Raw genomic sequence first — 12,518 nt, forward strand, 5'->3', positions numbered from 1 at the left:
GGGCCTCAAATCTGCATTCCTCCTCTCTCTGATTACCAAGTATGGGGGTTATAGGCATATTCCAATACATTTAATGGCTTAGTCCTATATTCATATGTATATTTATAATATACAAATATATATATGTATATATATATACATATATATATTTGTGTGGGAGAGAATGAATACTGAGTATTGAACCCAAGGGTATTCTATTCCTGAGTTATACCCCTAGCCTGCTTTTTTTTCTTTTGAAAGTGTCTTGGCAGGAATGGTGGCACACATTTGTAATCCCAGCATTTGGGAGGCTGAGACCAGAGGATCACGTTTCGAGAACAGCCTCATCTACTTAGGCCCTTCCTAACTCAGTGAGACTCTGTTCCAAAAATAAAGACAAAAAAGGGCTGGGAGGTATAACATGGAAGTACAATGCCCCTGGATTCATGCCTAAGAAAGCAAGCAAGCAAACAAGCAAGCAAGCAAGAAAGACAGCCAGCCAGACTCACTAAGTTGCTGAGGCTGGCCTCAAACCTGCAATCTTCCTGTTCTAGCCCCCCCAGTCCTGGGATTATAGACATTAGCCACCATGCCCAGCTTTGGTCCTATATGTTTTTTTAAAAAAAAAAAAAAACTTCAATATAACATATTTTAACAGTGTATGTTGCAGAGAAACTTGTTTGAAATTATATACACCAAATTTATAAAAGTTGTTACTTTTAGAATATGAGTGGGATCCGTGACTAGAGTTAAGAGGAGAGGAGCAACTGCTTTAAATGCTTTTTTTGTTTTTCACAATAAGAATAAATAAACATATTCATTTTGGGGGTACTGGTGACTGAACCCAGGGGCATTCTTCTGAGTCACACTCCCAGCCCTATTTTATTTTTATTTATTTATTTAGAGTTACCGGGGACTTAACCCAGAGGCATTCTACCTCTGAGCTACACTCCCAGCCCTACTTTTTTTTTTGGTGGTACTGGAAGCCCTTCTACCTCCGGGCTACACTCCCAGACCTATTTTTACATTTTTATTTGGAAACAGGATCTCCTAAGCCAGCGCGCGCGGCTGGCTTCGAACCTGCGTGATCCTCCTGTCTCCGCCTCCCAAGCGCGGGGATTACAAGCGTGCGCCACCAGGCCCAGCTTCCCAGCCCTACTTTTTATTATTTATTATGAGACAGGATCTCAATGAGTTGTAATGGGCTTCACTAAGTAGCTAAGGCTGTCCTTGAACTGCAATCCTCCTGTCTCAGCCACCCAAATGCTGGGATTACAAGTATGTGCCCACACTGAGTTTATTTTTTATTTAGAAACAAGTCTCACTAAATTGCTGAGAGCCTCGCTAAGTTGCTGAGGCTGGCCACGAACCTGTGATCCTCCTGTCTCAGCCTCTCAAGTACTGGGATTACAAGTGTGCACCACCATGCTCAGCTCATCTATTATTTATGTAACAAAATGTACAAAACAAAAACAGAACACTTGACTGGGAGTCCAGTACTAGATCCTGGTTATTTTCATACCACTTACTCTTCATGTGAATTTGCACCAAGTCCCTTTCTCCTTCTGTGTCTCACCTCTTCATCTGAAAACTAAGCTTGACTTTACTCACCTCTTATTATTAGGGTGAGCTACAGGTCTGTAAGCATAATGATTTTCACTAAAACCACATTATCTTTCTCTTAGTCTTTAATATATAGTGTGAGCATAAAAGGAAGTCCACAGGATGGGAGACAGATTAAATAAACCCTTCTTCTAGGCCAGCCCTGAGTATTAACAGGCAAGATATCTTATCAAAACAATATCCTTTCTAGAACAACTTTGCCTTGGATCACCTGCAAAAACCCTTATAAGAGACTTCCTGTCCTAATTGAGATGAAGAATGTGAAAGGCTTTTTACAAACTTTGCAGTAACAATAAAAACCTAGACAGTACAGCAATCATACTCAGTAACAGAAAGAAAACCTTAATGTATGGAATTCTAGGCTGTGACAGCTTCTGTACTTGCTTGCCTGCTCTAGGTAATTAATGACTGGTGGAGAGAGTATGAGATGACAAAGTAATCTGAAAGCATCCTTGAGCAAAAACCAATCACTTAGCTGAACAATTCTCTTACCACACACTCACTCCCCAAATTTTGCCAAGAAAACCACAGTGACAGAGCTCAAAACCAGACAGTGATCATATGCACTTATCTCAGCACCTGGACTCTAGGCCCTGCAAAAACAGAATCCAAAGATAGCAGAAACAGCAGTTCCAAGCCCTCTATGATCAAATATTGACAAGACCAAAGAGGAAGCAGAGGGACAGGAGGTGGGTGGGGGTTGGGCTTATCACAGATGAACTAAATCTAATTAAAAATCCAGTCCTAGCCAAGTGTAATAGCACATGCTTATAATTTCAGTTCTTGGGAGGCTGAGACAGGAAGATCACAAGTTTGCTACTAGCTTCAGTAACTAGGCCCTCCAAAACTTAGTTATACCCTGTTTCAAAATAAAGAATAAAATAGGGTTGGGGGTATAGCTCAGAGGTAGAATGCTTCTGGGTTCAATCCCCAGTACCATAAAAAACTGCAATTCAAGCTGGGTGTGCTGGCTCACAACCATAATCCCAGTACTTAGGAGGCTGAGATAGGAGAGTCAGAGGTCGAGGTCAGGCTCAGCAACTTAAGAGAGGCTCTCACCAACTTAGTGAGACCCTTTCTCAAAATAAATTAGGACTGGAGAGGTAACTTGGAGGTAGAATGCCCCTTTTAATCTACAACCCCCACCATCACACACACACACATACACACACACACACACACACACACACACACACACACGTGCAGCCCGGTCTCAACCCAGTTACTCTCTACATAAACTGACAAATATGATCGGCTTACTACTCCTTCTTCAGAAAAAAACAACTCAATGTCTCCATGGATGCTTCTACCACCCACTTTGTTTTTATTCAATGCCCCTCAACTTCACACAGGGCTACTACCACCCTCCTCAATAATTCTCTGTGTCCCCTGCTCAAGGAGCAATATTGCTAACTTTGGGAATCTATGCTCTAGGAGAACCATTAAAAAGGTATACATGGCCGGATGTGGTGGCGCACACTTGTAATCACCGCACTTAGGAGGCAGAGACAGGAGAATCCGTGCAGGTTTGAAGCCAGCCATGCTGGCTTAAGAGACCCTGTTTCCAAATAAAAATAAATATAAAATAGGTCTGGGAGTGTAGCCCGGAGGTAGAAGGGTTCCATCCCCAGTACCACCAAAAAAAAAAAAAAAGTTATACATGCTAATCACAAGGTTTATGAAAGGGTACCAATATTCAGAATAACAAAAATAAAAATTTAACTTCATTCTCTAGTTTTTAGATAAACATGAATACCATAAAATTATCAGATATGCAGAGAAGCAAGAAAATGGGATCCCATGATCAAAATAAAACACAACCAATAGAACAAAGCCAGAGTTGACTTTCTTGGAATTAGCAGACAAGAACCTGAAAGCAACTATTATTATAGTATTTCTATGCATATAGCATTATATAAGAAAGAGATTTGAACAGGCACTTCATGATAGAAGTCAAAACTTTAAAACATAACTGTAAGACCTAGAATGAAAAAAAGTGGACCTGGGAACTAGAATCCAGGTCGTTTGAAATTACCCAGCCAGGTGTGGTGGCGCACGCTTGTAATCTCAGTACTTGGAAGGCTGAGACAGGAGGATTGTAGGTTTGTGGCCAGCCTTAGATACTTAGGGAGGCAGGCCTTCTGCAACTTAGTGAGACCCTGTTTCAAAATAAAAAATAAAAAATAGGGGCTGGGGGTGTAGCTTGGAGGTATAATGCTCCTGGGGGGGGAGGGGAGGGAGGGAGAGAGAGAGAGAGAGACAGACAGACAGACAGACAGACAGGCAGGCAGGCAGACCCATATAAGGGCTGAATAGTGAGAAAGTGACTAGGAAGAAGCAAAAGGAACTTTCTGGAGTAAACTATTATCTTGATGGTTGTGAGACTTGTATGAGTATATTTATTTAGCCACTCATCAATCCATGTGCTTATAATTGTACCTCTTATTGTATGTAAATTAAACCTTACCTCTTATTGTATGTAAATTAAACCTTAATAAATTTGACTTAAAAACATGTAAAAACCAATCAATGTTTCTGAACATTAGTGTCCAGGTGGGTGGTCATTGGTCTTTTTGCCCTCAGAAAGGCTCGTTCCCGTCTGAACTCTATAGACCTAGCTCCTACCAGGTAGCTTCATGGCAGCTCCAGGTGCTCCTGGCACCTGATTTTGGCAATACCATCTATTTCCTAAACCCCTTCAGCCAAGGAGTGTTAGAAACTTCACACTGTTGATGTTTTATAGGCTGCCTCAGAGTTTCCTGCTTGATTTCTCAGCAATTCTAACACCTGTGCAACCAATTCCGTGTGTGTGTGTGTGTGTGTGTGTGTGTGTGTGTGTGTTTGAATCCAAAGGTGTTCTACCTCTGAGATACACCCCCAGTCATTTTTAGCATTTAAAAAAAAATTGAAACAGGGTCTCATTGAGTTGCTGAAGCTGGTCTCGAATCTGTGATCCTCCTGTCCCAGCATCCCAAATACTGAGACTGAGGTATATTCCACCATACTCAACTTCTGTGCAACAATTTTTGTTTTCAATTGTCTCTATTTTAAATGTGTAGAGTGATTTCTGTTTCCTGACTGGACCTACTTTACACATAGGTCCTAGCTATGTCTCAGGGCAGAAGCACTATGAAATCATCCCACAGGAGCTCCTAACAGCTCATTATTCCTTAGTCGGCTGGGATCACAAAGCACCACCCATGAAGGCTGGCTCTGTGGTGGCTGGTAGGCCCTGATGCTGGACATTTTCCAGGCTGGCTTTCCCACTTGCACTAAGGTGACAGGTATTTAAGAGTATTTCTGCCTGAGCTGGGTGCAGTGCAGCATTCCTGTAATCCCAAGGCTTGGAGTACTTGGCAATCTGCTACTTTAACATATCCTCTATCACCTTTCTTCCTTTCCCTGCTTCACATCCTCCTTCCCCTAGGATCACCTCCCACATAAACTCTTTGGCCCTAAACTATCTCCGAAATTGCTTCCTAGGAGAACCTAGACTATGACTCTAAAAGTGCACAGAAATTTCTTATTGAGTAATTTTACAATAAACATATCAATCTAAAATCGTTTCTAAACAAATTCCCTAACAAAAGCAACAAAACCAGAGATACTAATTAAGGTAGCAGGCAAATACTTTGAGGAAAACCTGGCTTTAGTAGTGAAATAAATTATATGTACAGCTTTTATCAATTTGCATTCTGCTGACAAAATATTTTATTTAAGTAAAACATTCTTTAATGGGACTCTGAGACAGGAAGACCACAGGTTTGTGGCCAGACTCAGCTACTTACTGAGGTCCTTTGCAACTTAGTGAGACTCTGTTTCAAACTAAAGAATAAAAAATGGGGCTTCAGATATAGCTCAATCACCAGTACCACAAAATAAAATAACATTATTTAATACTATGTGCCACTAGAAAGCAACTGAAAGCACATGAAATAGGTTTTACTTGCTCTGGAATGGTGATATAACTGAGCTTAGATCCATGAAGAAGACTCAGACTGCCAACAAGATAAAGTATCCATTATAAAGATAGACTTGAAAAAGCTGGTTTATGATCATTTAACTAACTAAATGCTGTTGTGAGTTATAGACTCATGAAACTTTTGAAAGGAAAGCAGTATTTGAGATCATCTAGTTCAGCTACTTCTTTTTGAAAAAGGACTACAGAGTCCAGAGAAGCTTCCTGATGTGCTGAAGGCCAAGGCCATGCAAGTAGTCGTGGAATTGGGAGCTGGCTTATGGTGGTCTCCTGCTTACATAACCTTCAGTAACTCTCTAGTGTCTACAAAATAAAATCCAAATTCTTTAGCTTGTAAGAGTCCTCAAATACAGAGAATGACCTCCCTCCTCAGCCATCTATTTCTATGTTAAACTAATCCTGCATCCAGGCTAACCCTAAACTGAACAAATCATTATGATCAGAGCTCAACTTACCCACCCTTCTCACCAAACGTCAATCATTGAAATACCTGGGGTAGTCCACATAATATTGCAATCTGGCACCTTGAATACATACAACCAAAAGAATACCATGAAATCATACCCAACCTACACCTACCCCCTCCTCTTATTTATTTATTTGCAGTAATAAGGATTGAACCCAGAGGAACTCTATTTCTGAGCTACACCCCAAGCTCTATTTTTTATTCTTTATTTTGAAACATAATTTTACTCAGATGAAGAGGGCCTCACTACATAGCTGGGGCTGGCCATGAACCTGCCATCCCTCTGCCTCAGCCTCCCAAGTACTGGGATTACAAGCGAGTGCCACCACGCCTGGCTCAACCTTTCTCCTGTTTAGTTCTGAGTTTTGGCACTCCTAATTCCCAAAGAGTCAAGTGACTTGCCCACAAATTTCCCCCCTTCCACATAAAGCCTTTCTTTACAAGTCCTTCAAAACATGTATAAAAGTCTCTTGTTTGTATCACTTAAGAGCTATGGTGAATTTGAAAAATATTCCTTCACACTAAAATGAATCTTAAGTGAGGCATTATCTGAAATCACCTTACTAATCATACTTCATCTAAAATAAAATATGGATTCCCATACTTAAATTTAGAAAAGATCACAAAGGGCTGATTTAGTGGTCCCCAAGTCTCTTCTGAAATCTTGAGTCTTCCTGTTTCCTCCTCATCAATGTCCCTATTTCAAGGGCAACAATGAACTCAAGTGAAATCACTATACACTTTAAAGTATAGGAAGCTAGATCTATAGGAAACAATCAATAAATGTTTCCTAAATGTAATTCTGAGCTGAGCATGGCAGTACATGACTGTAATCCCAATACTTGGAGGCTGAGATGGGAGGATTGCAGGTTGGAAGACAGTCTTAGCGATGTAGCAAGACTCTGAAAATTAGTGAGACTCTGTTTCAAAATAAGAAAAATAAAATACAAGACTGGTGGTACAGCCTGGAAGTAGAATGCGCTCAGATTCAGCTGGGCATGGTACCACACACTTGTAATCCCAGTACAGGAGGATCTGGGTTCACAGCCAGCCTCAGCTAGTGAGACCCTCTGCAACTTAGTGAGACTCTGTTTCAAAATACAGAATAAAAAATCAGGCTGGGGGTATAGCTTGTGGTAGAATGCCCGTGGGTTCAATCCCCAGCCACCACACACACACAAAAAAAGAATGCTCTTGGATTCAATTCCCATTAAAACACATCCCCACACACACATGCATGCACACATGCACACACCAAAAACAAACGTAAATGGAACTGTGATTTTTTAGATTAGTTTGGAGTCCTTGGGCAGATGGTGAGAAGGCAGCTTTCCCAAGTTTACTGGCCCATGGTCTTACAGTTTGGTCTTCCAGATTCCAAACGGCAGCTAGGGACTTATGAATGCAACTAACAGTGAATGATCATGTGCTATTTATTCAGAGTGCCAAGTAGAGGATTTGTGACGTATACTCATCAGGGGTTTCCTCAGAAATGGTTAATAATTAACAGTTTACTCTGTGCATCATATAAATTACCAATAAGTTCTTGGTCCTCAAGTGATATTTGAAGCTATTAACTGCAATATTTTTACCATGAGCCTTAAAACATCAATTGAGTGTTAAGGGTCCTATATGTGGAAATTTCTGAATGTCCAGTTGAAAAGATTAAAGATACGTTAAAATAAAGTCTCCCATAACTGACCTTAACGTTAATGGTATGGAATAAAAACAAAATTTGAGCCACTAGAGGATGCAATTTTTCAAAAAAAAAAAAGAAAGAGAAAAACTTAAAAATACATGAAACATGTTCTTAAATCTCAGCAATAGAAAATTTGATTCCAGGTAGGGGAAAGACTCACTCCTACTCCTCTCTAAAAGTCCTTTACTATAACTATCTTTAGGTATTAGTTTAACTCTTCAGTGTTGAATTTCTTAGGCTGACAGAAAATTTCCCACAACATTGTTTTAGGCTTGGATTATCATTAAAGATGACCTAACATTGATGGCTAGGATTTTCTTTTTGTAAACCAAAGGGCAACCAACATTTATACAGCATCTTCTATGTGCCAAAAACTGGGCTAAAGTTTTTGTATGGGACATTCTTATTTGTTTTACAGCAGTCCAGTTCATGCATGGCTTTGTGGGATGTAAATGGCACAGTGGTTTTGAAATATTTCTCAAACCATTTTCATGTTAAATGTTCTCTAGACAACCAATGGCCAGTTAAGATCCATGGAAGCCAGGCCTGGTGGCAGAGACTTGGAATTCCAGTACTGGGAGGCTAAGACAGGAGGATCACAGGTTAGAGGAAAGCCTCAGCAACATAGAGAGACTCTGTTTTAAAATTAAAAGTAAAGTAGAGCTGGGATGTAGCTCAGGTAGAATGCCCCTGGGCTCAATCCTAAGTAACACACACACACACACACACACACACACACACACACACACACACACACACAATCTATGAGCATTTTTTTACCAAGTCACAAATAGATTCTCTTGTCTAAACAACCATAATTCCTAGATACTAAATCACTAAGTCACATAGCACTTGTCATGTTCACTGCACATTTTTTTTCAGTACTGGGGATGGAACCCAGGGGCATTCTAACTCCAAGCTAAACCCCCAGCCCTATTTTTTATTCTTTATTTTGAAACAGGGTCTCTCTGAGTTGCAAATGGCCTCACTAAGTAGCTGAGTTGTCCTTGAACTGTGATCCTCCTGTCTCAGCCTCCCAAACACTTGGATTACAAGTGTGTGCCACCATGCCCAGCAATTGTGCAGTCTTTTTATATAACCCTATGTTTTTAACTCCTAATTCAAATTAAAAAGGGTCAATGGGGCATAAATTAGGAGAAACCAAACATTTATGAACTGCTTTTCAGTTACCAAGTGTATGTAGGCCATTTTCATATGTATTATGTAATCCTCACTATAGGCATCACTATTCCAGGTTACAATTGAGCGAACTCAGGATTAAACTTTACTTCCTTGTTAACATCATACTGCTAGTAAGTAACTCAAATATCAAAATGTGTCCTCTTTCCACAACCCGCAATGCCTCCCTATAAAAATGGTGTCAGACAGATGAGATGACACAATCGCCTCCAATTCCAGTGCTTGAAAGGCTGAGAGAGGAGGATCATAGGCTTGAGGTCAGCCTCAGCAACTTAGTGAGACTGTTTCAAAATAAAAAATAAGGCTGGGCATAGTGGTGCACACTTGTAATCCCAGAGCCTGCTTCAAAATAAAGAACAAAAATATAGGGCTACGGGTATAGCTCAGGGGTAGATTGTCCCTGGGTTCAATCCCCAGTACCATAAAAATAAACAGTCAATCAATCAAATAATAAAAAGGGCTGGGAGTAGCTGGGAGTTGTGGCATACACTTGCAATCTCAATATTTGGGAGACCAAGACAAGAGGATTGCACATTCCATGTCAGATTCAGCAGCTGAGACCCTGTCTCAAAATAAAAATTAAAATAGGGGCCGGGCGTGGTGGCGCACGCTTGTAATCCCCGCGCTTGGGAGGCAGAGACAGGCGGCAGGTTCGAAGCCAGCCGCGCGTGCTGGCTTAGGAGACCCTGTTTCCAAATATAAAATGTAAAAAGAGGTCTGGGAGTGTAGCCCGGAGGTAGAAGGGCTTCCAGGAACCCCAGTACCACCAAAAAAAAAAAAAAAATTAAAATAGGGCTGAGGGTATAGCTCAGAGGTAGAATGCCCCTGGGTTCTATCCTCAGTACCACAAAAAAGGGAGGCTGAGGGTATAGCTCGATGGTAGAACACCCTGGGTTGAATCCTCAGTGTCAAAAAGAGGAAAAAAATAAAGCAGTGGTGTCAATCAGCAGTGATCCCCCCCCCCCGTGGAACATTTATCAATGTCTAGAACTCTGTGATCATGATCTGGCATGGTCAAATGGAATGGTCTTTCCACTATCCTCCAATTCCCCCCTTTCACATCCACAAGGTAATTCTTATTAATTTTTCAAAATCTAGCCCAGAAAATCCCAGAGAAGTTTCTTTAATCAACCCCAAACAAAATGAGCCCCTCCCTTTGCTATACTTTTATCTCATTTTGGAGGAATCTTCATTAAACCACGAGCTACTAGGATTTATTTACATGCCTGATCCCACAGCTAGAACACATGTTCCAAAGACAAAATCCCTGAGGACAAAGATTGTGACCTGCCAATATTCATAACCTTGGTATTTAGCATATAGCCTGGCTCATATCTGATGAATGTTGAACAAAAGAAAACAGAATTCAAGAGGTGGCATGTTTCAAAACCTACATGTGCATTATCATTCTTACCGATTCAGTGCAAATGCGTAGTGGAATTTAATATTATGCTGATCAGTCAAATCACAAGTAGGCAGTGTCTCCAGAGTTTCTACCAGCTTAACCATCTCACTGTAGTCCTGTTGGCAAGAGGAACCAAGGTAAGAAAGAGAAGAAACACAGCTCTTTGCAGACTTTTTTGAATAGTTATAAACATAAGACAGCTTCCAAATTTAAAGATAAGCCTTTCCTTGTAGAATATTTATAGAGACATTACTTATAGCCTAAACTAGAATAGAAAAAGACCAGAAAATACGATAGATGAGCAGAAGGACAAAGAAGGAATCCCTGTTATAAAAAGGCACAAAGGAGTCTAAGGATAAATGTTAAATCCAAAGGCAACAAAATAAAGCTAGTGAGCCAGGCAACAGGAAAAGGTTATGGGATTTTGAGTGGAAGAGGGTTCATACCGCCAATATAACTGTGCTTTAAAATGAGCTGGACAAACACACCTAAGAAACCTTACAACTTACCACATAAAGGGAGACAACATCTTAGCTCTTCCTATTTTGCCAAAATCAACTGAACTAATCTTGTTTGCTGTTGTTATTGTTGTTACTACTGGGGATTAAACTCAGGGGCATTCTACCACTAAGTTACATCTCCAGCCCTTTTAAATTTTGAAATAGGGTCTCAACAGGCTATGGCATACTAGTCTAAAACCCTTAGACTTTCCTGACTCAGCCTCCAAAGTACTGGGATTACAGGAGTGTGCAACCATGCCTGGCTTCAATCAAATTAATCTAAACCAGGATTCTGTGATCTTAGCATTATTGATGTCTTGGGACCAGAATATTCTCTGTTATGGAATTACCTTATGCACTGTAGGATAGGTAGAAGCATCCTTGGCCTCCACCTATCGGAAACTAGCAAGCAGCATCCCCCCCCACACACACACACACTCATGTGTGTCTGTGTGTGTGTGTGTGTGTGTTGTGTTTGTTTGTTTTGTGACACTGGGAATTGAACTCAAGGATGTTCTATATCTGAGCTATAACCCCACAGCCCTATTTTATTTTTTATTTTGAAACAATCTCACTAAGTTATGCAGGGCCTCACTAAGTTGCTGAGGATGTCCTTGAACCTAGGTCCTCCTGTCTCAGACTCCCAATTACTGGAATTACAAGCATATGTCACCACATCCAACACACACTCAGTCTCGACAACCAAAATGTCAATAGATGATGTCAAATGTCCCTAGGCTGAGAACCACTTTTCTAAAAGCTATATAACTATCCAAGGAAAATTTGTTACCACATATATCTCAGTTGGGTTGGGGGAGGGGACCCTTAGAAGTGTAATCTGTTACCTTTTCAAACAGGCTTAGAATCATTTGTATAGACAAACTCATTTCCAGCTACAGTTGGAAGAGGCGCGCTTCCTACTGAAATCCCATGCCTGTCTCATGGCTCTAAACCTCGATGCTTCTGCCCCAGCAGATAAATCAGTGGCTCCTAGGAACTTTCTGGTTCAGTGTTGAGCCTAAGAGTCTCACAAATTGAAGGCTAAGAAATAAAGGATGCATGAGGAAAGGACAGAAAGATACAAGGAGCTCAAGGGGAAAGAGATTTTAAGAAAGGTTAATCTCAAATTGGGCATGGTGGTGCATGCCTGTAATCCCTGTACTTGGGAGACTGAGACAGGAAGATTGCACATTCAAGACCAGTCCTAGAAAATTAGCAAGACCTTGTTTCAAAAAAAAAAATTAAAGAGCTATGGGCACAGCTCGGAGATGGAATGCCCCTGGGTTCAACCCCTAATACAAAAAAAAGTCAATTCCATTCTCTTTTCCCATGGGGCATGAGAATCTTCATCATAATCCCTAATAGCACCTGCTCTTACAATCTAAAATCAGTCAGTTGCATCTGTTCATCACTGAGGGTATGAGTTCCTTAGTGGCTGATCTGTTCTTGGTCCAGGTCATAAGTAGATAACCGCTATTCATTTATGGAGATTTAAAGAACTGTGGCCAACAACCTCCAATGTTGGTTTGTAGAATTCTACAAGTATAGTTCATTACTCTGTACGCCTCCAGAGAAAAAGGAGGCAAGATCCCTTTAGAAACTTCTCAACAGTAAGCTGGGCATGGTAACACGTACCTGTAATCTCAGTATTTGGGAGGCTAAGACAG

At 40.7% G+C, this 12,518-nt stretch overlaps 1 protein-coding gene across 1 annotated transcript in view; it reads right to left on the reverse strand.

Annotated features, from left to right (window-relative positions):
- Positions 1-12,518, reverse strand: part of MAP3K15 (mitogen-activated protein kinase kinase kinase 15) — a gene marked incomplete at both ends in the record, with an annotated part of 131,200 nt that overhangs the window by 71,515 nt on the left and 47,167 nt on the right. Inside the window, one exon of the mRNA XM_080718806.1 lies at positions 10,361-10,467. Within this exon, the coding sequence (XP_080574932.1) occupies positions 10,361-10,467 (107 nt within the window). The remainder of the gene's footprint in view (positions 1-10,360; positions 10,468-12,518) is intronic.

This window comes from Muscardinus avellanarius (assembly GCF_963383645.1).
Source record: "Muscardinus avellanarius genome assembly, chromosome: X".
Taxonomy (NCBI): Eukaryota; Metazoa; Chordata; class Mammalia; order Rodentia; family Gliridae; genus Muscardinus; species Muscardinus avellanarius.